This window comes from Ptychodera flava, chromosome 13 (assembly GCF_041260155.1).
Source record: "Ptychodera flava strain L36383 chromosome 13, AS_Pfla_20210202, whole genome shotgun sequence".
Classification (NCBI taxonomy): Eukaryota; Metazoa; Hemichordata; class Enteropneusta; family Ptychoderidae; genus Ptychodera; species Ptychodera flava.
Window position 1 is genome coordinate 15,967,061 of NC_091940.1, and position 27,884 is coordinate 15,994,944.

At 39.0% G+C, this 27,884-nt stretch overlaps 2 protein-coding genes across 4 annotated transcripts; both read left to right on the plus strand.

Annotated features, from left to right (window-relative positions):
- Positions 1-315: 315 nt before the first annotated feature.
- Positions 316-13,503, plus strand: LOC139147576 (zinc metalloproteinase nas-4-like). 3 transcript variants are annotated; one of them, XM_070718701.1, is made up of 15 exons: positions 316-791; positions 3,810-3,887; positions 4,826-4,856; positions 5,001-5,075; positions 5,666-5,709; positions 6,301-6,376; positions 6,521-6,638; positions 6,942-7,120; positions 8,163-8,363; positions 9,103-9,138; positions 9,455-9,580; positions 10,445-10,471; positions 11,435-11,554; positions 12,428-12,562; positions 13,116-13,271. In XM_070718701.1, the coding sequence occupies exons 1-15, from the start codon at positions 705-707 to the stop codon at positions 13,223-13,225; spliced, it is 1,443 nt and encodes a 480-aa protein (XP_070574802.1). In that variant the 5' UTR covers positions 316-704; the 3' UTR covers positions 13,226-13,271. The 3 variants fall into 3 exon arrangements, with proteins under 3 accessions (XP_070574802.1, XP_070574803.1, XP_070574804.1); XM_070718702.1 differs by having other exon boundaries at positions 317-791; positions 10,448-10,471; XM_070718703.1 differs by lacking the exon at positions 13,116-13,271 and adding an exon at positions 13,304-13,503 and having other exon boundaries at positions 320-791.
- Positions 13,504-18,167: 4,664 nt separating this feature from the next.
- LOC139147577 (endoglucanase E-4-like) lies at positions 18,168-27,884 on the plus strand. Its single transcript, XM_070718705.1, has 10 exons — positions 18,168-18,290; positions 18,901-19,059; positions 19,470-19,654; positions 20,074-20,233; positions 22,073-22,166; positions 22,360-22,522; positions 23,204-23,348; positions 26,504-26,669; positions 27,215-27,405; positions 27,673-27,884. Exons 1-10 carry the CDS (start codon positions 18,221-18,223, stop codon positions 27,735-27,737), a joined length of 1,398 nt encoding a protein of 465 aa, XP_070574806.1. The 5' UTR covers positions 18,168-18,220; the 3' UTR covers positions 27,738-27,884.

The window sequence follows — 27,884 nt, forward strand, 5'->3', positions numbered from 1 at the left end:
AGTCGCCCATGCTTCCAAAGGGAAGTTATACAACCTTCCGCGTCTTTGTGGTTTTCTGAATTTTGATTAGAGGGCAAAAAACTGTTTACGATCGCGTTTTGTCGCTACACCACACAGATAACATCGGATCAATATTTACATAGATCGATATTACGTTCGTCAGATATCGTACAGTTTGTTGAGAACATACTCAAATTGTAAACGACGTTTTCGTATTTGGTTTAAATCCTTTATCAGCTGCCCATTGCGTAACATCCTTGCGCATGCAGTTTGTGGTTTTTCCATGAAACGGGTCGATTGACGACAGGCATTCAGCTCTTCGGGGTTTCCTCCCTAGAAAAGGCACACGATTCCCCCCTCCCCCCAAAGAAAAAACGGTAAGTTTTATTACTCGACCGTGTGTTACAAAGAATTTGAAGACATTGAGGGCAATAATGGTTTGGTTAAGATGTGGATCTGTTTTTGAACGTTCTATTCATATGTATTGTACAGTTAGAAGAATGCGGGACAACAACGGGTGTGAAAATAGAGCCATGTAATGCGGGCATGGTTCTTCATCTACTGTGTAGTCCCCTGACTAAGATCACGTCATTACTCGTTGAATCATCCACCCCCTGTTTCGTGTCTGCACGGATAAGTAAGGCAGTCGCGCGTCGATAAGAAACAATCACTAGGACATTTGGTCGACCATCAAGTGTGCAAAGATGAGAGCTCTGGTCGAGACTAGTGTCGTTGTCACGACGTTGATCCTGCAGTGTGTCTGGTCGATTCCTCTACCTGGTTCAAATGAGGTAAGTTGTTTATGCTCCTTGAATTAAAATGTTTAAATCAATTCGTTTTAATGCATCTGGCAAAGTCTTCAAAGGTTTTGAGGTTGACAGATAAACCAAGATAATTTCTAAGTGTACTACGCTTTGTTTTGTTCTGTATATGAGTAATAAACTTAGTGAAAAATAGCGCATCCGAACTACGTTTTTTGCACGTCAGAAGTCGATTTATCGAGAGATGATACCAGATTGATCGCATGCTAAGTCACTCGTGTCTGTTTTGGTTGTTTTTTTTGGTTTTTTATTGTTATTATGACCTCATTCATGTCTTCTGTTCTCCAGCATAATCGAGATTGCGATGTTTATTTTACGTCATGGTTCGTTGTATGCTTGTTCATAGACACTGGGACCCTCGCTCCGGGGTGGCAGTTCTGACATTTTTTTTCATTTCGGTGGTACAACATTGTCGTAAATCACGCGCATCTTTACGGCAACAGCTCAGCGCTACCCTTGATTTTTGCGTGGGTAAGCGGAGCGGAAAGTATGCTCTGGCTCGCGAGGATGGTGGTACAAGTGATGATGTACAACCGAAGGAAGCCCAAACTCCGAGTTAAATAGCTTTTATAAGTTCAGTTTGAGTCGTTTTAAAGGTACCAGGCTGTTCTTGGTGCTTTAGCGTTAAATCGCTTTAAGCGTTAAGTCGCGTAAGATGGCCATAATATTCATCTAACCATCCACCCCAATCACACATCTGCCAGTCCCCATGTCCATCTGTCAATCCATCCATCCACTCAAGGGGGTAGCCAACATCTTATTCTGAGAAACTGTTCCAAGAGAAGAGGCTTTACTTGTAATTACATTATATGTTAAAGTATGTTAAACAATTTATAATATTTGAAAGGCAAATGAAAGCTTTTCGAAACCCAGTGTCTTCCCGGCGTCATGACAATGCATTGAAAAATCGCTTGCCATCCACAAGTTTTCCCCTTTCCCTATTCCCCTTTGAAAAATCACCTCTTTCCTACTCTCAACGAAACTTTCCTCATAGCACAAGCTCACAGCTGTCTCGGTCCTTGTTTTTGCCAGTCTCGCGATCGGCTCTCCTATTAGTAAACCCCAGATGATACTCCCCGTCAACTTGATGTTTTTCAAAATTATCCCCCTGACAAAAGATACATTGTCATATGGAAACATGCCCGACTTCTCTTTTCCAGGGTACAAGAAAAGAACTCCGAGAAAATCTTCCAAAAACCCCTTTCCATGAACAGCTTTTCTGGTTGCCTCTGATCCATTCTAAAATTCAACTTGACCGATGGACTAGTGTTATCAGCTTGTACATCTCACCAGAGGCCACAGACACCGCTGACTCTAACGAGTTTCAAGCCATTTGAAGGGGTCAGTAGCTGTAAGGCAAAAAAATATTGTCTCGCGCGCGTCATTTCAGAACCTGTGCGTCATGTCCTATTCTTTTTGGTTACATGCTCATCACTACAGCTATCCTTGATATCCCTGTTTGCATGTCCAAAAATGCTAAAAAGAAACGGAAGTATTATGCAGCCAGTGATAAAAGCGAATAACTGTCGCATAAATAGTGCCAAACCAGCATTGTTAGGAATAAAACAAGAAAGAAAAAAGAAAAATAGAAAAAAAAAAGAAAATCGTCGTCGCATCACTTTTGCTCGATGTTAAGGACAAGAAACAATTTATTGGCTTTACACTTTGATGTTTGTTTGCACCATTTTTCTTTTGTCAGTCAGTTGAAAGTTCTTGTTCTAATCCTCAAAACATGTTTAACCATCCACTGTTTGGTTTGTCAACACAACATCCATATTGTGTCGGATGCACTGTTATTGTTTACATTTGAATTCCAGTCCAAACCAGGATTTTACTTGTCAACAATAACAACCCAGTCCCTCCATCTACAGGTTAAGCTGACAAGCTAAGAACTGTGTATCTCAACCATGCTTTGGGGAGTAGAACAAGAAACATTGAAGACAAAAACTGAAAAAAATCATCAAAAGTGTGACATATTCCAACAAGCTTCTATACTGTCACGACCAAAACCTAGAAATATTACTAATAGGGAGAACAAAATAAAGTTACACGGATCCGGATCAAAGAGAAATCCGAAAAATCCTACGTCCTCTAAAACTGACTTTCACTGCCCAGCTCTTCCGACCGCTACTGACGCGAGCTGTTGTTGTTGTTTGTTTGTTTTTTAAATCAAAACTATTAGGCAATAAGTGACGTCCTTTAGAAGATTGCAAGGAAGTTAAATTTAATAGAGTTGATAATAGTTGCACTGTCCTCGTTTATAATATCTGAATAGATATCCGGTTGAAATTTATTCGAATGGATTAATTATTGATATTGATAGCGCCGAATTCGTTCGAATTGCTTAATTGTTGACATCGATAGCGCCAATGACATAATATTCCATAAACTACTGGTCTAGAATAATCGGATATGACAAGGTTTTAGTAATTTTAATAATTCATACAACACATTTTCGTGTTTTTCACCGAATTAGACACCTCTGGTAAAGTATTTTTAAAATCAAGACAAGAACACGATTCGTAGTTGTGGTCATACTCTATCGAAAATGATACGATATCTGTCCCCCTTAGGTCAGTAGAGCGCAGTCTCAGTACTAACTTCAGCAGGGCCCACCTCCAAATCTCTTATTCAATTATTAACGAATCTAGTAGTGTTCCCATTAGCAGTTTTCCATCATTTTACGTGCCAACTGTTATCAGTCCTTAGCACTCCGTCATTGATAAGACTTTACGGATAAAATTTGATTTGTAAAAAAATTCAGAGCGATTTTTACTAATCATCGCGTCCATGTCAATAAAACATGTTTATTACTGCAAACATATCTTTAAGCTTCGTGTCGCCAAAGTAATAGGAACTCGTTTTCGCTGTATCAATTCTTTTGGGCCATGAACAGTGTATTGTTTATGTTGTTTCCATAAGAGAAATGGATCGTTTTGTACTGCTCATGGTGTAACTAATGTCATATCTATGATCTGCATGTTTCAGGACATTCACCTCACAAAACGTGACCTCGATGAGGAAGATGGAGACATAGAACCATTGATTACAACATGGCCCGATTTGGTAAGTTTACCATGGAAAGATTGAAACCATAACTTTATCTGGTAATATAAACATACAGGTACATATAAGTGTTTATTTATGTGATATATATATATATATATATATATATATATATATATATATATATATATATATATATATATATATATATATACATATATACATACATACATACATACATACATACATACATACATACATACATACATACATACATACATACATACATACATACATACATACATACATACATACATACATACATACATACATACATAAACATATGCTTCGATAGTTTTATTTGCTCTCTCAGGAACAAGGACCGGGGCAGCTTCAACGCTGATGAATCTACACTGTTAAACAATCGCTCTTTGTTGGTTTCAAAATGTCGCCACAAAACAAATATTATTTATCGAATTTCAACACCACCTAAAACACAGTATAATGGAACGTCCCAACCATATAAATGAGAGTGAAGAGCTAAGAAAAATTTAGTAAAGTCTGATAATAGTAGAATGCATTAAGGTTAAGTAACACACTAAAACAGAGAGAGAGAGACAGAGACAGACAGACAGACAGACAGACAGGCAGACAGACAGAGAATAATGATAAGATAGTTGAACAACTATTTACCAACTTTTAGTGTCTTCTTCATCTACACATGTTCCACAGTGTTCAGAATAATATTCCGACAGACGTTGCCACGTTACTAGGAATAGGTCCACTCGAAGGGTTGTGTGCGAGTGTAGCCGTACCTGTCCGTGTCTGGACTCTATGTGTGTCCATCTTTGTACTTCTTTGCTTACAGCACGTATCACTGTGCTAGTAAGAACGTGCAATGAACTCGAATACCAAATATTCTGGTGTGTTCAACGTCCTCAATTCTCATTAGCGCGGTGAATGTACAGTGACGCTTATTATCTTCTTCTTATCAACAGCCGTTGCAAACAAGAGTGCCACAGTTCGAGGGTGAGTGCCCTAGACTTCTACCATCGTAAATTTACTTCTTTATACCATTAATGTCGGTTTAATTTTCGAAGGTTCTGGCAATATCTAACGGTGTTCGATAATTTAACATTTCTCCTTCGTCATCCTATCCTATCCTTAATGCAGCGTTGGTGAATTTCGGAGACACCGAAGATGACGCGATGGCGTATATCCTTCTGGAGAACGAAAATATCGTCAAAGGTGAGTGATGCAATGAATTGTGTACCGCTGCAACCCACCACTAAACTTCACAATTGGCACATACAACCATGCAACAGAAGGGAAAGCTATATTGTTGAGGGGCATGAGTGATTAAGGAAACGGTGACATCAAAATTAAGTTTCTATGGTAAATTACAGAAAGACCTTTGCCGCTGAAGATGTGAAGAAACATTGCCATCAAGTAAACATTTCCTTTGGTAGAATTCGACTTAAGCCTTTTGGCGCCAAAGTCAAGTTTTGTTGCCTTGAGTTTATAAAATATACCCTGGTCAATGTGTTTTTCAGATTTATGCCAAAATTTTGATAAAAAGCTGTAGTCAATGAAATGTGATGTCCATTTGGTCCAAAATTCTCAAAAATAAATCAGAAAAAATTCAAAACAAATTGTAAAATGCTGCACAAAAATTTTGGCGTGAAAAATTAAAGCACTCAAAGGGTTAAAATGGTAGGACAAGATAAACGGCATAAAACGTTGATTTGACAAACATTAGATCGGAACAGGGAAATTATCCATTAGATTATTCCCGTGTCTTGCAAATTGATTCCATCATTATGGCTTTTCTTTCACAGAAACACCTGGATTTATGGAGGGTGATATATACATCGGCCCGATGGTAAGTGCAAAGATAATGTTTTTCACATTCACTGTAGCTGTAATTTGACAGTACATGGTCACCCCCCCCCCCCCGCCTCCCACATACCAAGGTGAATTGCTCTGTCATTCTATTCAACAAAGTTTTGGTCGACAGGCGTCCTTTCGCCCAGAGAACGTACTGTCCAAACATTATGTATTTTGCTAATATTTCACTAGTTAACGTTAATTAAACGTGATGAGAAACTTGTTTAAACTAATACAGTTTTAATTCTAAATATTTCCGATTGCTAGTATTCAACATTCCCGCGATTAAACAACACGCTGTAATCATCGTAACAATCGTAATCACATCCGTACAGAAGGTGGGCGTAATTTTCTCTAAGTAGCGCACGAATACTGTGAATGTTCTCCCGGAAATGAGACAATAACATCTATTTAAATGGTGCATTGTACTTGAGGTTTGTCCAATCATAAATGGGCTCCTCATCATTTGGTGACGCGTCATCAGCCGGCAACATGTTGCAGAGATCGTTGGGCGGCGCGCGTTTAAGCCGTTCGGCTGTGAATAACGCTTGGCTCTGTAAATTTAATCCGATTTCTTTTCTCGCAGGTGCCACGAAATGCTATCACAAATTTGAACAAAAGATGGCCAAACGCTCAGGTTCCATATGAAATTTGGGGATTTGGTAAGTGTGTGAAAAAATTTGTGCCTACTGTGCAAATTGCGCACAACTCTGTCAACTGCCGACAAGAGACGGTGACGTTTCACTCATTTTTCTAAAATGAAAATTTTCCCTCGTATAATCATTTTCCTCGCTTTCCCAAATCAGATAGTGCTGCGGTTACCCGTATCAATGCTGCCATCCAGGAATACCACACGCACACTTGCATGCGCTGGGTAAGGCGAACAACCCAACGGGATTACGTGAGATTTGTCCCAAAATCTGGGTAAGTCTCTAAATCTCTATGGTCGGATAGTGTACACCTACATTATGCATGGATGCAACCATACAGAGAAGACAGACAGACAGACAGACAGACAGACAGACAGACAGACAGACGTACAGGGAAACTCTGAGACAGACAGACAGACAGACAGTTGCCAGTTGGTATGTCGATAATATGACATAATTTCATCGACATACTAAGTTTTTTTTCTTTAACCACCAGGTAAATTAAAGTAGCAAATAAAATCATAGTAGAAAAAAGGAAAACACTGTAGAGGTGTGTTTGTGTTTTTGATTTTCAAAGATGTTGGTCTCCTGTTGGACGTACTGGAGGAATGCAAGAACTATCGGTAGGGGGCGCCTGTAATTGGTCACGTGGGGTTATCATGCACGAGATGATGCACGCGGCTGGTTTTCATCATGAGCAGACCAGACTTGACAGAGACAATTACGTCACCATATACTGGCAAAACATACAGAGAGGTAAATACTACACTGACACGGTCAAGTCGACAACAAATTCATCGAAGTGTGCCATCCATTGGACATCTGATCATAAAACGTTTGGCTCAGACAACAGCGATATTGCAGTATGAAGGCTCGGAAAATAGGATATATTATTAATTCAGGGGCAGCCAAAAAAGCCCCTTTTACCAAAAAAAGCTTTTCGTAAATGATTACCTAGCTGGAGGGCTTTATTGTTCTCTGTCAAGGGGTGGATGGGCAGTTTCTTTCTACATTGGCGGGAGGGGAAATATTCTACTGCTAAGCTGGCAACTTGCAACAGGCAAAATGGGTGGGCAGGGAATATGATTCGTTTATTTTTCGGGATTATAATGACGTAGCAGCTGGAACTTTTGCAGTGGAGAGAGGGCAGAGAGAAATACCCTTTGGTGGGGGAGGCGAAGTGGGGTATTTTCTTGCGGAGAGTAGGGAGAGGAGGAACTTTTGGGCGGGGAGAGGGGCAGAATTTCCAAATTGTATAGGGAGAGAAGTTACGAACAGCTGTTCTTTTTTCCTTCCAAAATTTCGATTTCTCAAAATCGGCAAGCTGGATGCCCCTGAATTGTTTTTCTATATACATGTGAGGGTAAATGAAAACATGTGGATGGAATGCAATTATTGAAAATTCTCATTCAAGAACACTATAACATAGGTAGAGTAGAAATGGTTGTCAAATTAAGAAACGATGTTTAGAATACTAGCGAATGACACAATTTTTCAACCGCATTTGTGATGGCTAGTCATGCCTCTACTTTCTATGGTCATGTTTAAATTTCTTCTATCTTTCCGGGGAGAAAAACAAACGCAAAGAAGTACAGGTCATAGAGTTTCAATGAAACGCGTTTCCTTTCGTTAAATGTCAAGTACGGAGAAAAGCAGTCAATTTGAATACGTACTTTCAAACTCACAAAACACAGAAGCGAGGGAGAGGCACATTAAACGACATACAACTTTGACATTTAGAAATGAGTCGCTCGCATAATTTCAAACCGAAACGACGTACATAATTATTTTTCGACAGGACTGGAGTTCAACTTCCAGAAATATGCTTTGGATACCCAAGGAACCAGCTACGATTATGCTTCCATCATGCATTATCCAAGGAACGCGTTTTCCTCAAACGGTTACGACACTATCGTTCCAAAACAGAGTGTTTCCATTGGAAACAGAAACGCCTTCAGTCAGACTGACATCCGGGAACTCAATAAACTCTACGAATGTAGTAAGTTCGTTTTTTATCTGTCGTGCGAAATAGTCCTACCTGCGCATGCGCATTACGATAACATTGATGGTTGTTTGCGTGTGAGTTTGGTAGGTCGAAATGGTCACTCTCTTGATCGGGATGTTAAGGCTGAAGTGAATTCACTGATTTTGAGCGAGTGAATGAAAGGTGTACTCACTTTTGTATAGGTGTCAGAAACCGGAACAGATGGGAAAGGAGATGATGCCGTCTTTTTTGTTTGAGAGAGAGAGAGAGAGAGAGAGAGAGAGAGAGAGAGAGAGAGAGAGAGAGAGAGAGAGAGAGAGAGAGAGAGAGAGACAGACAGACAGACAGACAGACAGACAGAGAGACAGACAGACAGACAGACAGACAGACAGACAGACAGAGACAGACAGACAGACAGACAGACGGAGACAGACAGACAGACAGATAAAGGGAGAGAGGCAGAGACAGCCTGGGACAGACAGACAAGCAGACAGAGACAGCAACAGAGACTTAAACAGAGAAACAGAGGCAGAGACAGACAGAGGTAGAAGAGACAGAGACAGACAGACACACAAGCATAGAGGAGGGAGAGAGATCAGAAAGAGAAATAGAATATCACAAATTCACTGAGGCTGTTAGAAGGGTACAACTTGTTACATGTAGACACGTAGATTGGAGCTCATGCCGTAAAGAAGTCTTTACACACATGTAACTGATGGTATTATTCATTCCTTGTGTGTGTGATTTTTTGCAGGTGGTGGAGGCGGAGGCGGTGGCGAAGAAGGGGGAGGTATGTACCCGGTATACAGCTTCATTGCTCTACCACTCGAGGTCATACATATTATCTTGAAAACGAAATAGCTGGCACGACAAAAATGGATCTGGTTGAACTCATATCAAGATCATTTACTGTTTGTCATAAATTTCCACTTGATTCTATTCACTGAAAGTTCTCGGGGAATAAATGAGCTGTTAGAAGGTTTATTTATTTCATAACTCCATGATAAACAAACATAATGGGCATAAAACAGAGAACTTTACATTTTGGGTGACATGGAGATCATTGCCTCTGTTTCTTAAGTATGTATTATTTATTTTTTTCGCAGACTGTGCTGATAAAGAAAATGATTGCGGTTATTGGGCGACGACTGGATATTGTACTAGCGGTCAGTATGTCGACTGGATGAAGGAAAACTGTCCGAAAAGTTGCAATAGCTGTGATGACACCGATGGTGAGTTTCGAAGTTTAACAGCGCCCTCAATAGGCGATTTTACAACATTTTTAAACTTGTAGAGGAAGCGATCATCAGAATTATTTTGTGCTCTACCGAGTAAACTTTGAAAGTAGCTTTTATTTCGAAATGATGAGTTAATGAGTTCAGCACGTGTCGTCGATGGATTCAAATTTGAGATACCAACTAATGCCTTTCTGCTACAATATGAGACAAGTTTGTTAAAATAGATCTCAATAACCAAAGACGTGTCATCTAATGATGGGTCTGTTTCAGCGCTTAATCAGTTTGTGCACTTGTACGCAGTTGAAAGATCTTTTATTTGATATATTATCATGTATACGAAAGCGAAATTCGAATAGGTTAGCTCTATTTACCAGTCAATAAAATAAAGAAGTTCAATAAATACAGAAGTGTTAGACCCATTAGTAACTTGAAGTGTGTTATACCGACAAGCAAGGTGAAAGAAGATCGAAGGCAGGCTTGCTCGGAAGTGGTGTTAATGAAAGAGATCTTGATAAATGTATTAGTCCCATAACCAAACATAATTGTCCCTCATTTTCAATCTTCTTATAAGAATACGAGCTATATGCTTTTGGGTTCAAACATATTGATTAAATCTTTCTGGACTATCAAGCTTTACTGTACAACGTCACACGAATCACACGATTGCGTATGATGCTTGCTGATTAATATTAATACATATATGAATATCGTACAAGCATAGTCCTTCAACAATATCTAGCGAAATTGCGACACACCTCTGATGTTCAAGATTCAACTCAGAGGCCATGTAGGTACTTGGTTTCTTTCTCGTATTTTTTGAAATACTAATTTTCTTCAAAACCGTTGTGTTCTTTTCAGAAGATGGTGGTGGTGGTGGAGGAGGAGGTAAGTGAAATGGCGGTGCTTAAACATGATAGGATGTTATCACAAAACCACCTACTAGTTTGGTATGCTACATTGAATACTTCGCCGAATAAAATCCTGTATCGACGGGGACATAAGATAAGTCATAAGAGAGGCTTGAGATGAGTTCTTCGCGACTGTCTTCCTACCCCTACTTTTAAAAAAACGGTCAATAGCTTCCCCTCTCTCCTCCCGACTGAACTACTCCCTCGGGGGCTTTTACTCTGCCCTTGCAAATGCCGCGAATTAAGAAGAAATGCCAAAACCGTTCGCTGAGAAACCTCCTATGAAAATGCTTTTTTGCGAACAGCGCTAGCTGAGACATGAGTGGACCGTCCGTATCACAGCATTATATGTAATACATCTCATTCCTTCATTATGGTGTTTTACTTTAAAATGAAATGCAATGAAATTTCATCTCACAGAACATTAAGCTAAGCCGTTTACTCTTACCACTTTCGTCTTTTGATTGTATTTCTGTGCTGTTTCTACTTTTTAGTCACCAAATCCTGTCATAGACCTCTGTCTGTTAGATGAATGACAAGAATAAATAAATAAATAAATAAACTATATATTTAAAGACCTGGCTTTGCTCGATTTTTCCACAGTGAAGTTTTAAACCATTCCCGTTCGAATTCAAGAATAAAAATCGGGGGATCACATCACAAATTTGGTACTGGAGAAACAAATTACTCGGTATTTCCCGAAACTTGAAATTCAAAATGGCCGTCACTCCATCCCTGTGGTAACTCCATGGTGGAAATATATTTTCCACAAAAATAAACCAGTGAATACTTATGTATTCAATCAATGAGCTGACGAGCTTCAAAATGAGTCCATCTACAGGTGGTATGGTACACGAAAAAGTGTTGTAAAAGTTTGAGAATTTGAATGTCTGTCCCCGAGACGCCTTCTACCATAAATTATTCTTTACTTTCTTGACAGACTGCAAAGATGACAACAACCAGTGTTCAAACTGGGCTCAGAGTGGCGAATGTCAAGCAAACCCTGGCTACATGCTTGTGAGCTGCAAGAAAAGCTGTGATCAGTGTGACGGCGGCGCCAGTAAGTCCACCACCACATCTACAGATTTAGCGCAACTTTTATTCTCACCGATGACGATTCAATTTCATGCTTGGCAATCCAGAGTTACGAATATCATATTCGTCAGAACATGATCGTATGATATCATTGGAGTTTTTCCGAGATTGAAAGACACGAATATGTACGAACCTCCAAAAACGGCCGTGGGGACGTATCCTCAGTAAACTGGATACAGTATGTAGAGTTAGAAAGCTAGATTCAAAGTTTGCTCGGCGTCCTTGCTCAATAAGTCTTGCAAAAGCATTTTTCCACCTACTCTGCGGCTGCGCATTCGAAGGCGGCAGTGTCTGAAAATATAGACTAAGTGTAGCTTCCAGCATTCCAGTATCGATGATGCTTGACTTATGATATGCGACGGAAATAATATACGACGGAAATTAAAAAAAAAACATGCTGCCAATGTATCGCTTTCACAATGTCATTGTTGTTCCAAAGGTGATCACATGGTTTTAGAAAAACCATACTTGAAATAATCACCCTCGTTCCAAACATCAGAGCGCCCCAAAACATGATAGTCTATAAACTCTGTCTGAAGGTGGCAATATAAGTCCCACTCACCTACATAAAGTGACATCCGACCACGCATGCAATTCGGTTTGAGCCTATAGAGAGTCAGAGCGCCCCCAAACATAATTATCTGATTGAAAATGAAGGAGGGCATCATAGGCCTATTCACTCGCACACAGCGAAGGGTGGACCAGCCGTTCTGTTTGAGCCTATAGGCTCTGGCATGGTAATCAGAGTAGTCTATAAATTTGCATAAAAAAATGGAGACCCTTGCCTTCAGAACTGACTGTTTACATTTTAATGACTAGCGGTCCTCTCTTTCGCTAGACTGTGAGGACAAGAACGTGAACTGTGAGTGGTGGTCCGGCCAGGGATTCTGTCGAGGGACTCACGCCAGATACATGAGCAGGAACTGCAAGAAGAGCTGTAATACGTGTGGCAGCGCGCCTAGTGATGATATCGGTATGTTTTACTTCCAAATCGATGCTTGAAAATGTGACCGTCGTTGATCATAGGGCCTTTCCCGTGATGCAACAAACGACATGAAATTGAAGTCTACATTTACATTTTATTCGAAAGTGATGTCAAAACGCTCACCAGCACGTCTTGATGGTCAAATATAATTTCCTTTGTTAAAGAGAGGGGGTCGTTGGAACTGCCCTCAAAGGTCCTATGAGACCCACGCGACCAGTGTAAACTTTGTATTGAAGGTATGTTGGCGATTGATGAAAGTTAAAACATGTTTATAATGTATATCGTGAGATTCAAATTAATGTTGCAGCTGTGTTGACGTGATGGAGATATGGTGCGTGAAATAAATTGTTTGTAAACAAGAAAGTCGCACAGGCCGCGCGGCCGGGTTCCGACGACCCTCCCTCTAAGTTGTATTTTTTCACTTTCTCTTTTTTACCTAAAATTCTTTGAATGTGGTTATCATATCACAGTGATCCTGTCATATTTTAATCCTTTGGGCGGTCTCGTTGATACACGACTATTTCGTTTTACCATTCCGTAGTCTGCATCGACAGAAATGACCACTGCGCAATCTGGGCATGGATGGAAGAGTGTAAAGAAAACCCTGACTACATGTTGGAGAGCTGTCCCAGGAGCTGCGCTCAATGTTAAAATCAGATGCATGATCGTTTACCTATCTTTTATTTATTTATCTTTTGCTATTTCTCTCTTTTTTTTGCCATTTTGTAGCCTGCGACGACAGACACCACAACTGCGCAATCTGGGCATGGAGATGAGAGTGTGCCCGGAATCCCGGCTACATGTTAGGACACTGCCCGCGGAGCTGCGCTCAGTGCTAGAAAGAAATGCATGGTCGTTTCATCTATTTTATTTCTTTTTTGACTCCTTTTTGTTTTTGTTTTGAATGAAATTCTAGTTGCAATAAAATAGTTTTCTTACAGTCAAAATAATGTGGTGTAATCAATGCTTCCATGGTGGCATACCTACTTTCAATATCTCTGATTCTGTCAGCGGGTACCTGAAAATATACTTCAAAAGATATTTACACCTTTGAAAACAGTTCTTTCGACGATGGTGACTTCACTTACACTATCCAAGGACAATGCGGTCAGTAGCGGAAGCACACTCCTCATGCAAAAAAATATAATTTGGGTCGTCGCCTCAGCTTCATGAAACTAGCGCCCTCAACCTGACAAATGTTGAAATACCCGGGAGGTCTGGCTCTCTTCTCAACAGTTACATTCTTTTCGGTGAAACAAAGTGCCCATGTCAGGTGGGAAGGTTTCAAACAACAAGATCTGAAACGTGTGATGAAGTTTTAACGCTGAAACGGTGTCCACTTACACCATTAGACCTTTATGAATTCTGAAAACTCACCTCTGACATGAGCAATTACATGCAACAAAGTTATCACGTGATAATGTGGGGTGGAGTAAAAGTACATTGCTCCTACAAATTATCAAAACCTAACCGATAGCAGAGTGGATAATCTGGAAATACAAACACCTGGTGAAGTCTATTTTCAGAGTCTTTCTTGCATGTATTGAGTATCAAAACACTTGGTTTAGGACACTAAAGTGAGCCTGGTCACGGCACGACTAAAACAAAATTCAAAATTAATTTTTGGCACATGAAATTTGTCAGTTTGCTTTACTACATGTACATGGGAATATAATGGTTGTGTTTCCATGTTGACTCATACCTTTGTTATTATAGTCTTTTTATAGACTAATGACGGACAGACAGACAGACTGACTGACAGTATGTACGTATGTGTGTGTATGTAACCTGTCTAAATCGACCCCTATCTAATCTGAAAACCTGTCTATACTGGACAACTGTTCAAATCAATGTACATTTGAAGATTCAGAAATGGAAATTGAAACATAAATTTTATACACACACACACACACACACACACACACACACACATACACACACACACACACACACACATACACACACACACACATACACACATATTATATATATATATATATATATATATATATATATATTTGTGTGGTGTGTGTGTGTGTGTGTGTGTGTGTGTGTGTGTGTTATAACATAAATTATCATTCAAGCTATGCCTGTATTGCCCATATTTTCACATGTTAAAGTACGAATTGCCCATATTTTCTCTGTAACCGGAACTACATACAGCTACGCGTATGCGTTAACTTCCAATTCGGTGGTATACGTAAAAACCTGAGCGAATAAAACTCATGACACTCCGAAACATCATTGATAATTTAATTCTCATAATTATGGTCAAAATTTTGTTGTTTGCATTCAATTCATGGGCATTGCGCTTAGATACAAGTACAGTTTTACTACAAACAAACAAACAAACCAAACGAATGCATTGAAAATTTGTACGAACTTTGACCGATTCCACTACTCTCCATGGTCCCATACGCACGGTGTTTTTTATGTCGTCTACGCTGCTGAAGATTATGGTCCCGGTCGACAGTGCATCATGGCAGAACCGCTATACGACAAGTTTCCTGCTTACGAGTTTAGATATCTAGGTAGTGATTATATCCCGTATAGCCATAAATGAGCTACAAAAATCCGATCATACCGAAATATACTCGCGACAGAAAAGGTGCACATATTACTATTTCTAATTGTTTAAGTGAGATTCACGGGTCATGATCATGTTCCGTGCGGGTTTCGGATACTATTTAAGATACTCCTAAGAAAGCCAGACTTTCGTTTAGGTTCTTAAAACAAGTTTAGTTCTACTTAGGCAAACTAGTAACGAAAATATACGAGCACACGATGTAAATACCTTTGAAATATTTTATTCGTATACCCTATACGTTCTGCAACAAAATATACATGAACGAGTTGAAACGCTCTACAGTGTACTCACTTCACGTTTTCCCTAATCCGCTCACAAATTCCTTTCTAAGATGGTGAATTAGACATATTTTACGTCTAAAGACATGTACAGTTCTTGCAGATAAACTGACTGGTACAGCTACTAGATCCACTTTGCATTCATAGATGTCGTAGAGAGCTGCTTACTATGTGCTTTGAGCTGTTCACATGGAAAGAGAAAATCCAACCAATCACAGATTTTAAGCGGGTGGCCGCTTTTTAAAAACAGCGCCCTCACATGGGCATATTGAATACCACGGAACGCCCCTTTGAACATATATGGACATATTTAGATTAGAGGTGATTGTATACCTTTAATCTCCCCTCAATAATCAATGTTGAAGTTGTACTTTCAAATAAATGACCCTGTCACAGTTTCTCCAAATCGGCTTAAGTTGCTTACATTAAAGGTTGTTTCTTCTTTATTCAAACTCAGACGACGTCTTAGATTCAAGAAATAATCAAGAATGAGTCATTCAAGTCACAAGGATTCAGTGACCGTGCTTTGCTCACAAAGCAAAGAACGTAACGATCTCGCGAGAGTTTTTAAAGTCATAAATTGAACTCGTGAATTCGTGTGAATTTACAGACTCTGAAGAAATTTGTGAAAAAGAATTTTGCAAAGTTGTGAGCGTTGACAGCTAGAAATACTACGTTGTAAATAGATTTTGTTTTGAATAAAATTGTAGTCGCAATAAAATAGTTTCCTTACAGTCAAAATAATGTGGTGAACTCAATACTTCCATGGTGTCATATCTACTTTCAAAATCTATGATTCTGTCGCCAGCCACGTGAAAATATACAGTACTTCAAAAGCTGTTTCCAGCTTGAAAACCGTAAATTATAATGTTGGTCGTTTCGGATTTATGATATTAGCGCCCTGAACCTTGCAATTGTAGAGATAGGCCAGGCTGTAGACCCTCGAAGGTATATGGTTAAACTCTCTTCTCGGCAGTGGCATTCCTTTCGAGGAAACAATGTGCTCATGTTTGGTGCGAAGGTTTCAAACAACAAGGCCTGAAAAGTGTGACCGGGTGTAATTCACCGCTGAAACGGTGCCTACCTATACAGCGTATGACGTGAATTCTGGAAACTCACCTCTAACATGGTGGGTACTTACACTCAGCAAAGATATCTCGCAAAAATACTTGGGGTACAGTAACGGTATCTTGCTCCTACGAATTATCAAAACCTAACCGATAGCAGATTGGATAATCATGGAAACACAAACACCTGGTGAAGTCTATTTTCAGACTTTGTCTTGCGTGTATTGAGTTCCAATACACTTGGTTATCGAAAAGGGACACTGACATAAGGGACCGTCTCTGGTCCTGGCACCCTGCCACAACTTTAGTTTTTTTAACGAGTATTCTGCAATATATTTTTATTACTTTATGGCATTTCTTCAAATTCTTGACAAAAGACAGGTTAGTATGCTCCACGTTTATCATAAAGTGGTATTTTTAAATTGGTTTATATGTTTATTCATTTTATTTGCCACATCGATTGAGAGACCTTAGTTGCTTGACCTATATTTCCTCACAATGACTGCTCAAGGTCAATATAGGTTATTGACCAAGTCACAATTACACGGTCACTCTACGGCCTGCATGACTTATTATATTCCTATTAACCGTAGATCTGATACACCTTTATATCACCTTTCCTTCTTGACATTGAATCTTACTATAGCAGAGCATTTAAGGCATAGTGCAGTAACCTGGAGATAACACTTTAAAATGTAAAAACAAAGTGGAACTCTACTGGAGGTGCATGAAGATTGTCAATGAGATAGGATATGAAAAAAGGCAAGCGGATGTCTGCAGTGCACAAGCAGTGGCTTGCTGATGACTTACATGCATTAATAAGTGAGAAGTACGTCAGATTTTGTGCTTCGTCCTTCCCATTTAAGAATGGTTGTGACCCACTTAGGTTGTTGTTGTTTTGAAGTTGGTATTATATATATGATATATATATATATATATATATATATATATATATATAATATATATATATATATATATATATATATATATATATATATGGCGTGTTTAAACAACTTTTTCAAATCAAAAAGTAATAGCGTTTTGTCCCGGTCGTAAAGGTTCAATTGAAAATGAAGTTGAGATAGTACCTGAAACCTCTTATTGAAACTCTAGCACATAAACATCCAACACTGTAGTGCTTTATTCAACCTTACCAATCCGAGAAGCAAATTCACACGTAAGTGATAATGATCATTATGATGGTGGTGGTGGTAGTGATGATGATGATGATGATGATGATGATGATGATGATGATGATGATGATGATAGGAGGAGGAGGAGGAGGACAGAGGGTGGGGAGGAGGGCGGCAGTGGTAGTGGTAGTAGTGGTGCTGATGATGGCGCCTTTGACTGTGATGTTGACTATGATTATGTTAATGGTGAGGGACATCATCATCATCACCACCACCATCATCATCATCATCATCATCATCATCATCATCATCATCATCATCATATTCATCAAAGAAAAAAGACTTAACAACTAAAGGCTAGAAATGGTCAGTTGGCTGCATGAAAAAGCGATAAGATTTGTCAGCGTCCCGGAGGTGTGTGTTTATAGCAAACAAGACAGTGAATGATTTATATGTGAGAAAAACGGACTCGAAGCATGTGAATATCCAGAGGCTACTTGTTATATTTATGTAATCAGCGGTTGCCAGACGTCTAAACTAGTACAGTCGACCAGTCGGTGAGCTGTAGCGATACCAGTAAGATGACAGGAATAAACCGAATATTTCTACTCTCTGCCGTTTGCCTTGGAATTGTGCAGGCGACAGGACAAGGTGAGAAAGCCCCTGTGATTGACAACACAGTGTGTGAGGGTTGAAATTTATGATTTGAGGTACATTCCTGAATTGGCTAAATGTTCCACAGGGTTCCGATTGTAAGGTTTCTGGGAGGTGCCCCTCAACTGGATTTTCTATGCTTTTTCCCTTTGACCTTCGCATTGCAGAATTTTCATCGCGTCTTATCCGCGGACAATTTTGTCTTCTGTTCAGTCCCCTTGTACTGTATTATTGATGAAACGACACCGTAGCGTTAACATAGGGTATTTATTAATTACTTTACTCCACTAAAGAACACAACCAAATACGTCATCATGGTTAAGCAAGCAGCTCCTCTTTCAGCTGTTCGAATTACTTGTCAATCAGGCTCTCCTACCAATTTGTTTCTGCTTCCGAAAGAAAAAACATCACCATGTTACTATATACACAGCTTTGCACAAAATTATGGACTTCAAACGATGTTTCCAAGTTTTCGACGTGACGTGAGTCATGTTACATGTATTACAAATATCCTTGTCGAGAAAGTGTCCAACTGGGCACAAAAAATGACAAACTGGGAACAGCAATGAAGAAGCTGACCAGTAGTTTCTTCGGTTCGACTTTGAAGCTCCGTACAATTACACCGAAGTACTGCAGAAGTCAATCTTGTTTTACGAGGCCCAGCAATCTGGATACCTGTACAAGAACCGCATACCTTACAGAGGGGATTCAGCGCTGTATGATAGGGGGCAGCGGGGAGAAGACCTGGTTGGTGGTTGGTACGATGGTAAGATAAACTTGTCAGTTTGTTTTTCCTTATTGATTCATCCACCTGTCGTTCTGCATGGAAAGACTTCCCGACAACAAAAACCACTCCGAGCCGAAAGGCAAAAGTACTGTATGGAATTCGACGCAGTAACTTTAAATACAGTCTGTGGGGCATTTTTTTCTTTATTAAAACAAAATTCATAACTTGAAATGCACTGTGCAGTAATTTCCATGAGTTATGCTTTTTCCGAAGAAAGTCACTGTACTGTAGAGGTTTTCCATCTTCTTGGAAATTAGAACAGGGATCCCTTCAGCAGAGATCAAGAACAAATGCTCATTCTTTCGTTTTATAGCAATAACATGAAATATTGCGGTAAAGCACGTGCACAATGATTTTGGTCACGCCCTTTTTTTCTCACACAAAAATAGCCGGAGACCATGTAAAATTTGGCTTTCCTATGGCCGCTGCCACCATCAACATCGCATGGGGAATCTACGAATACAAGGATGTTTACATAGAGACGGGACTTTTGGAAGAAGCTTTGGATCAAATCAGGTGGCCATTAGAGTACTTTATAAAATGTCACACTTCTCAGAATGAGCTATATTATCAGGTGAGACTTTTTAAAACGATTTCAGGTTGTATGCGCCTCTAAACTGAAATACTTAATTATGACTGTCGCCTAAACCTTCCAAAAGAAAACTTTCTCTTTCAAAATCAACAATGAAAAGTACAGGCTTGACCGTTCGATTTTTGTGCAAGAGAACTAAATTTCCTAAAAATGAAATTCAAAATGGCCGCCATCCCAGGCCGCCAGATAAATAAAATTTCAATAGTAACAGCAACAATACAGTGAAAGTTTCATGTGTTTCAAGAGCTTTAGGCCTTAAATGAGCTCCTACAAGTGGTAGTCCAAAAAGGCATTGTAAAAGTTTGGCAATTTGAATAAAAATGTTCGACACAAATTAACAAATAGATGATGCAGTGAGCTAAATACCACATCGTCCATAACGTTCACGGTCTTCGCTTCAGGTGGGAGATCCCTCTGCCGACCACGGCTACTGGGGTCGTCCCGAGGATATGACCATGGAAAGACCAGCCATGAAGGTGGATGAAGAAACACCCGGATCGGAAGTTGCCGCCGACACTGCGACGGCCATGATTATTGGGTCAATTCTTTTCGCAGACGAGGGTATGCTACTGTTTACATGGTTCCTTTGAATCTACTGCCTTAAGAGATTGCCATTTCTTACTTAAAAACGACATCAGGGGTTTATAATAGTACAACTGCGATTTTGATAAGCAATACAATCTCGAAAGACATCAAACCGCCACGTATTTTTTGAGTATATTGATGTGAGCAAACTGGCAAAAGACCAGTGATTCATTTTCCGTAGGAAACCGTGGTAGCATCTAGCGAGTTTGTCCTACTTTGGAAATTTTAGCGACCCAAATCCAAATAGCAGGAGTCGATCAGGGTCAGCTTATATACTGGTCAAAATTTCGTGTAAGCAATTCCACTGAAATTTTTAGCTACGAGCCACAAGCAAATACCCACCCCCCCCCCCTAGTGATTTTACAATATTGGAGGCCCATTGATACACTTGAGATTGATCTCATAAAGGACTTGACAGAAATTACAGGGAGCGGTGTTTTTCAAAATGACGCTGAGCGAAAAATAGTGACCCTTTAAAACTGTTTGCAAGAAAACAAGTGACTATCTGCTTCGTGTCACAGTACATATCAACAATGTCTTAATTGACATACAGTTTCCAATTTGACCTTTGAACTTTTCAACAAATACTTTATAACCTTTACAAATAATCACGTTTATGCTAGGTTTCGATAAAAAAGATCGCATTTCACACTAAATAATTTATTGCTAGTTTTATATTTCAAAAATCATATTCATAGATTTTTTGTCATAGACTACCATGTATAGTGAATTAACATTTTCATTGAAATATCAAAACCAAATTTCTTGTACGAATATGCACTTTTAACTATCCTATTTTAATCAAGTACAATTATATCAATTAGCAAACGTCTATAAATGCACAGATATTTCCAGCTTTATGTTGAAAAAATAGTGTTCATAGTTTTCTCATAGACTACCACGTACAGTGAATCTACATTTTCGATGAATCGAACAAATTTCTCGTACACAAATGCACTTTTAACCTCCCACTTAAAAGCAAAGTACATTTACATAAAATATCAAACATATATAAATGTACAGATAAAACTTGTTTTGTTGCATAAAATTGTTAATAGTGTGCCCGATAGACTGCCTTTGTCTATGATTTGATATTTAACAACGAAGTACTATATCGGCCACATCTTGCCTTCGACGCGGTTAGAGTGTAGTTGCGCAAATATGGTGATCCTGGCGCCAAAGGCATGCATGAAATCTTTTGTCCCTTCAAAATGCTTTCGCGAAAAATGGCATCCCCCGCCCAAAAACACCTCCCTGCCTACCTGTTTTGTCTGTCCGGTCCCTAACTCAACAGATTACGGTTCAATTATACCATGGTCGGCCAAGCTGATGTCATGTTTGAGTGAAGCTCATGCTGCACTTGAGCTCTTCAAACATAGAGATTGGCATCATTTTTTCACCCGAACTACCTTCGTTCCAAGCCCGGAAGTAAATTAGTGGTTTTGTACCAACTGTAGTTGTGGAATACAGCGATTTTGACACCGATAGAAGCAATATCCAACACATCTTTTCATGATCCTCGGCATTAAATCTGCAAACTTACCGAAATGTAACTTGACTATAGGGAGAAATAATTACCGACACTTGAATATTAAATTAGTGGCCGCCCCTGTATTAAATCTGAAGGAAATATTAAATTTTCGATTTCACAAACTTTAGTTTAGTAAGTTACTCCATGATCTTCAAAATGAACCCCCTCCCCACAAGTGGTAGATCTTTCTGAAAATTAAACTTTCCTCTAAATGTGTGAGCAACAAGCAAAGCACCGTCACAAGAAATTAAATTCATAATTGTGCGTGTTATCACCCTCTACAGATGAAGAATTCTCCGCTTTACTCATGGAACACGGCATAGAGCTGTACAACTTTGCCAATACATACAGGGGCAATTATCCAGGGACCCACTATGAGTAAGCAATCCATAAACTTTAACTACTGAACTTAGTATTATATCCCTTTATGGATTCAAGCAGCGTTGTGTATTGATGAAAGCGAGCTTGAATATTCACCGCATAATCCAGTTAGAGCTAATTACATCTATAGTAATAGCGAATTTATGGAGCTTTCTGAAGCATTGAGTGACTGATTGGTTCCCCTCCCCAGCGCAAATGATTATGGAGACGAGCTAACCCTGGCAGCGTTGTGGCTTTACATCGCCTCCGAGGACCCAGCATACCTGGCGGAGGCTGAGCAGTTCTACATCGATTTTAACCAGAAGAAACGAGTGTATTCGTACTCGTGGGGTAGCAAGACTCCGGCTGTTCAGGTTAAGCCAAATAAAATAAATTGTGTCTTTCAGATCAGGTAACGTGCCTCCGAAAATTAGGGTAGGTATATCGTCGGAAGAATTTTATTTTTTTATTTTTCTCCTGTTACCAACGAAATACGGTAAGATTTAAAGAATTCACTCCAAATTGACTTAAAAATGCGAAAAAAAGTAAAGAGTCGGCGGATTTGTGATCGGTAGGTTGGGAAGCAGACACACACATATTTTCTTATTTGGCCTTATTGTCTCGCATGACCACGAAAGTACCTTCTTGCTTGCGTGACACTTTCAGAGATCATAATGAACCTTAAAATATGAAAAAGTTTTGTCCCTGGTTCGGATTTTTATAGAAATACTTAAAACATTTAGCGTTTCGCACCATTAAATTTTAAGTATAAGATCTTTGCCCATCAGTTCATCGTAACGGTTGTTCGTCACGGTAACAACACGTTCGTGCAGGAACAAAACTTTTGCCCCCCCCCCCTAAACCTAGCTACACTGACCCATTTCGATAGTCTACGTGCATTGTGCAAGTCCAACGTTGCCTTGGAAAAGGTAGCATGAACTTGATCTCAGATTGTTCCCACATTACAGGTCTATAGGCGGACAATGCGACGTCGTAAATTGAACACGATGCACTGAACGAGAAATAACACTTTTCTCCGATGCACTTGTCAACAGGTCTTGCTGTACATTCTTACCGGAAAGTCCGGTTACAGGGACAAATTTGAAAATTACGTAAATGGATGGTTGCCAGAAGGCAGTCTGCCCTATACACCCAAAGGACTGGTATACAGGAACGAGTGGGGACCACTCCGTTACGCAGGTAATATGAGAGAGAGAGAGAGAGAGAGAGAGAGAGAGAGAGAGAGAGAGGGAGAGAGAGATCTCCTTCCGAAAATATTGACCTTGAGTGCAAGACTTCTTGGACATAGTAGTAGAGATATTAACCAATATGAAGGGGATCTCTGTCCAATAGTTTCATGCGGGAAAAAGACACAATACTACCATAATTTGATAAATTGAATCGGAGACTATTAAATCTTTAAAATTGAAAAATGCCCTTGTAAACCATGGTTTCCATATAGGTAAACATTATTCAGTGTAATTAATGGGGGTGGAGAAATAAATTGTCTTTAAAAAATCACTGCAAAACTAATGACTAAAGCTAAAAGTCTTATAATCAAATAGAAGTTACAGATAAAGCTTATGGTACTTAACTTAGCACGAGGAAATGTCTTCAGCAGATCTAGAGCCACCCTTTGAACAAAATTGTTCGGAAAAGTAGTTGACAGATACATATGTACATACGAAATCACTTAAGGGACGATTCAGAATTTACTTCCAGGGGGAGGGTGGAGGATTTTCTATTTTCTCGGTGATTTTTTTCCATGGCCCCCCCCCTAGTAAATTATAGAAAAAATCTATGGCCCCCCCCCCCCTCATCTTTCCTGTTTTTTTTCCATGGCCCCCCTAATATATACATGCATGCTTATACGGTACATTATAGACATATCTAGTCTAACAAGTTGCAGGAACTGTAGGGCCTAGTGGATATTAATCGATGATATAACAAATCATTTCAGGGTTATGTGACTATAAAAAGAATGATTTGCAGGGACTGCAAGTGGCACACTTTTGGAAAGGGTAGCAATAAACATATCTGGTTGTAAATTTCTAAAGAAAAGTTAATTACTAAATATGAATACTTTTTTCGTTATGTCTCACTGATACATATGATGCACACAAAGACAAGCAAAGATGTCAGTTAGAAATGGTGAACAGAAAATCAGGGAGCAGATAATTGGCAAAGTGATATATATCTTGAAGTTTAATGGTACATCATTTGCAGATATCCAGATATTTCTGGAAAGTGAGATGTACATGTACATGCACACGTTCAGCATACATTTTCATTTGATGATGCTGAATATTTGCAGACTCACGGTGAAAGTTTTAAACATTAGGAATTAAAATTGGTGAAAGCCAACTTGTTTTTAATTTTCTCTTTTTTTTTCTAATTTGGTTATCATAAACCAAGTAGCTGCCACTGAAAGCAAAAATGCTGAGGAATATTTTAGAACATTTCTTGGACAAAACACCTTATCCAAAACATGAATTCACATGTTATTCTGCTCATTCCATTCACAATCCAATGTTCATATTAAAATGCAGACAACCCTGTGCAAGTCAAAATTCACATTTTGTCAGCAGTATTTTTCAAAATTGACAGAGCATGCATATTTCAAATTTTTTTAACAAACTTTAATTTAAAATAGTCATGATGCGCATGTTTTCAGATGACACAAAACAATAAATGTTAATTTTGTTTTTTTGCCTTTTCTGCCAGCCGCCACCGTGACGGTGAAATCTTTGATTATACATATCAGAATGAATGGGACACATAAGTATTAGCATCAATACACAATGTGTAAGCCTATCCACATTTCTCCTAGCCTCATACACACTGAGATCACTTCTTGGACTACAGCAAATTTCTTGTGTACACAATATTTCAACAATCCGACACCATAGCATTGGCGCAGTGCCACATGATCTTCTGGATGCACATACAGGATTATTGGAAAATCAACCCTTTTGTAAATTTTTCACCATATATTTTTGACAGTAATACATAATATTTTTATTTTCAACATTAAAACTTATTCGCTGAAAAGCACCTTGAAGATGAAATGGCCATAAATTTACTTTCAAAAAGTTTAGAGTAGATGTAAGCACTGTAAAAAGTTATGTAGAACATTAAAAAATTTAGAAAGGGTAAAATTGATGAGAATGAAACATAGAAAAAAGGAGCAGAAAAGAAGAGTAGCAGTAGCAGTAGTTTACTCAAAGGATGAAGTGGGTGTATATTTGGGGTAAAAAACCTCAATTTTTGTATTAATGATAAAAATTTATTTAAGTCAAAATCTAGACAGTATTTTCTGAAATGTAATATTTCACTTGAAAGGAGAGTATTCATGTAGAAAAAAACAACTATTTTATTTGGCATTATCCATCCTCATTTTAAAATTGTAGGGGTTTAAAGACTGACACTCTAATAATTGATTAAAATCATGATCAGCAAAATTAAAATGCCTCTTATTCAAAATGCCTCTTATTAAAAATGTAAGAGCTTTATTGCCAAACAAAACCAATTGATAGTTGTTGTGTTATATAGCATTTAAAAAACATAATGTGAAATTTCAGAAAATTTGACCCAGCCGGAGTGGAGTTAAATTCTTTGGAAATTTTGAAATTGGGAGGCAAAAGAAGCCAAGAAATCGGGTTATTTGCATACATTTGCATAAATTAACACTTCTTTATCATGCAACTTTCAACTGCTTTACAAGCTACAAGGTAAACCCAACCTTAAAAAGACATTTGCTGTAATTTTTAGCATTTGTTCAATGTTCGTCTCTGTGTATCAGCATTTGTTTGTTATTCTATCAGTACATAGAACACCCAATGCTGTATTTAGCAACATACCAGTGTGAACATAAATGAACATTGTTATTGTTGATAAATGAATTCTAGTCTGGACTTGATCTGAGATCTCTTTTCAACAAAAACAACCCTGACTGTTCACTGTATGGTTTGTATTGACATGCTAAATACTGGACATTTCATAACGCTTCAGGGAGGAGAACAAGATACTGCTATAGATGCATAAAACAAACCACTGTGAATATTACCGAATTTGGCAGCTAAAGGAGTTTAACTAAACATGTTGAGTTTATCTGTCACCCAGGTAGCGTCTATGGTTCTCTTTTGTAGAGATCAGAAATTCTAGGCAAATATTGAATTGATGTTTTTTTCCTTGGCCCCCCTAAAAGATTGTGGTATTTTTGTCTGGCCCCCCCTAAATTTTCTCGGGAAAATGGGTGGCCCCCCCCTGAAAATCCTCCACCCTCCCCCCCCCCTGGAAGTAAATTCTGAATCGTCCCTAATGTCGTTCTTCATGTTTGCAATCTCTTGTCGCAGCGAACACTGCAATGATTGCGTTGCTCGGAGCGGACCATGATATCTCGACGGACGCATACCGCCAGTTTGCTATCAGGCAAATACACTATATGCTTGGAGACACGGGAAGGAGTTACGTGGTCGGCTTCGGGGAAAATCCTCCTCAGAGACCGCACCATAGATCCAGGTCAGTCACCATGCCCTTTATACCGCTTCTTTGTCGAAGAGGGCGCTATGTCATAACCTCGAACTCGGACAGCAAAACCCGCGTCGCAGAATAGCAGGTTCTTTCAGGAGAAATGTTGGTCATTGAGTAGTAGAAATACTGCTTAGGGAAACCTTTTCTTTGGTTGATTAAAATTGAAATTTTATAAATGTAAATGTAAATTTAAAGATTTCAAGTTGCAGCCTACTTTTTCTTTGTAATTTTAGCAAAGGTTGTAAATTTGTATAAAATGATAATTTTATTCCGCATAATAACTTTTTCCTCTGTCACAGGTAGTATTACTTTTAATACGTAGTACATCCTACAATTAACCGAAATCAAAAAATATATGTGTGTGACCTGTTTGCGTGGCTTGGTATTTGCCGGTGTCGAATACTAACCTTGAAGAAGGCAAATCTTCGAATTGAAAACGCAAACACCGAATCGATTGACTTTAAGATGCTCGGTTCGATTGACCGGGGCAGAAAAACAGAAACCTTAATTACGTAATTTACGTCTATTCTTAGTTCTTGTAACGATGCTCCTGCGCCATGTAACTGGAGCGATCACCGTAAACCGGAGCCGAATCCACACATCTTGTATGGCGCCCTCGTAGGTGGACCGGACATCAATGATACCTACGCAGACGTCCGGCAAGATTATCGAGCAAATGAAGCATCGTGCGACTACAACGCTGGATTTCAAACAGCGATTGCAGGTAATACGCTCTACAAATGTTATTTTTCGTGCAGCCAAATATTATGACGAAATGTCTTACGTCATCGAGTTACAATGACGTCTGAATCATATCAGAAACTTGTGGATGAAGGGGAAATATTTTGGAGAGAAACCTAAGAAGTTCCGCATGGAAGTCACTGATTCGGAAAATATGTTCTGAAATACTCAGAATTGCACTGGAAACTCAAAATTATCCATTCGAAAATAACACGTGAAATCAATGTTTTAACATCTGTTCCGTTCATAGCGTTGCTGCGACTTGAACGAGACGGTTATTGGTCACCCGAACCAGATCCTGAAATCGACCAGTAGGATGGAGGCGTTACGTGACGAATGCATGTAGCATTTCATGAATTAACGAAAAGGTGCCAGATTTGAAAACAACATTTTAGATAGGTTATCTGCTGTGTAGATTACAAAATAGAAATAAACATGGCACCAGCCTAGTTATATTGGGAT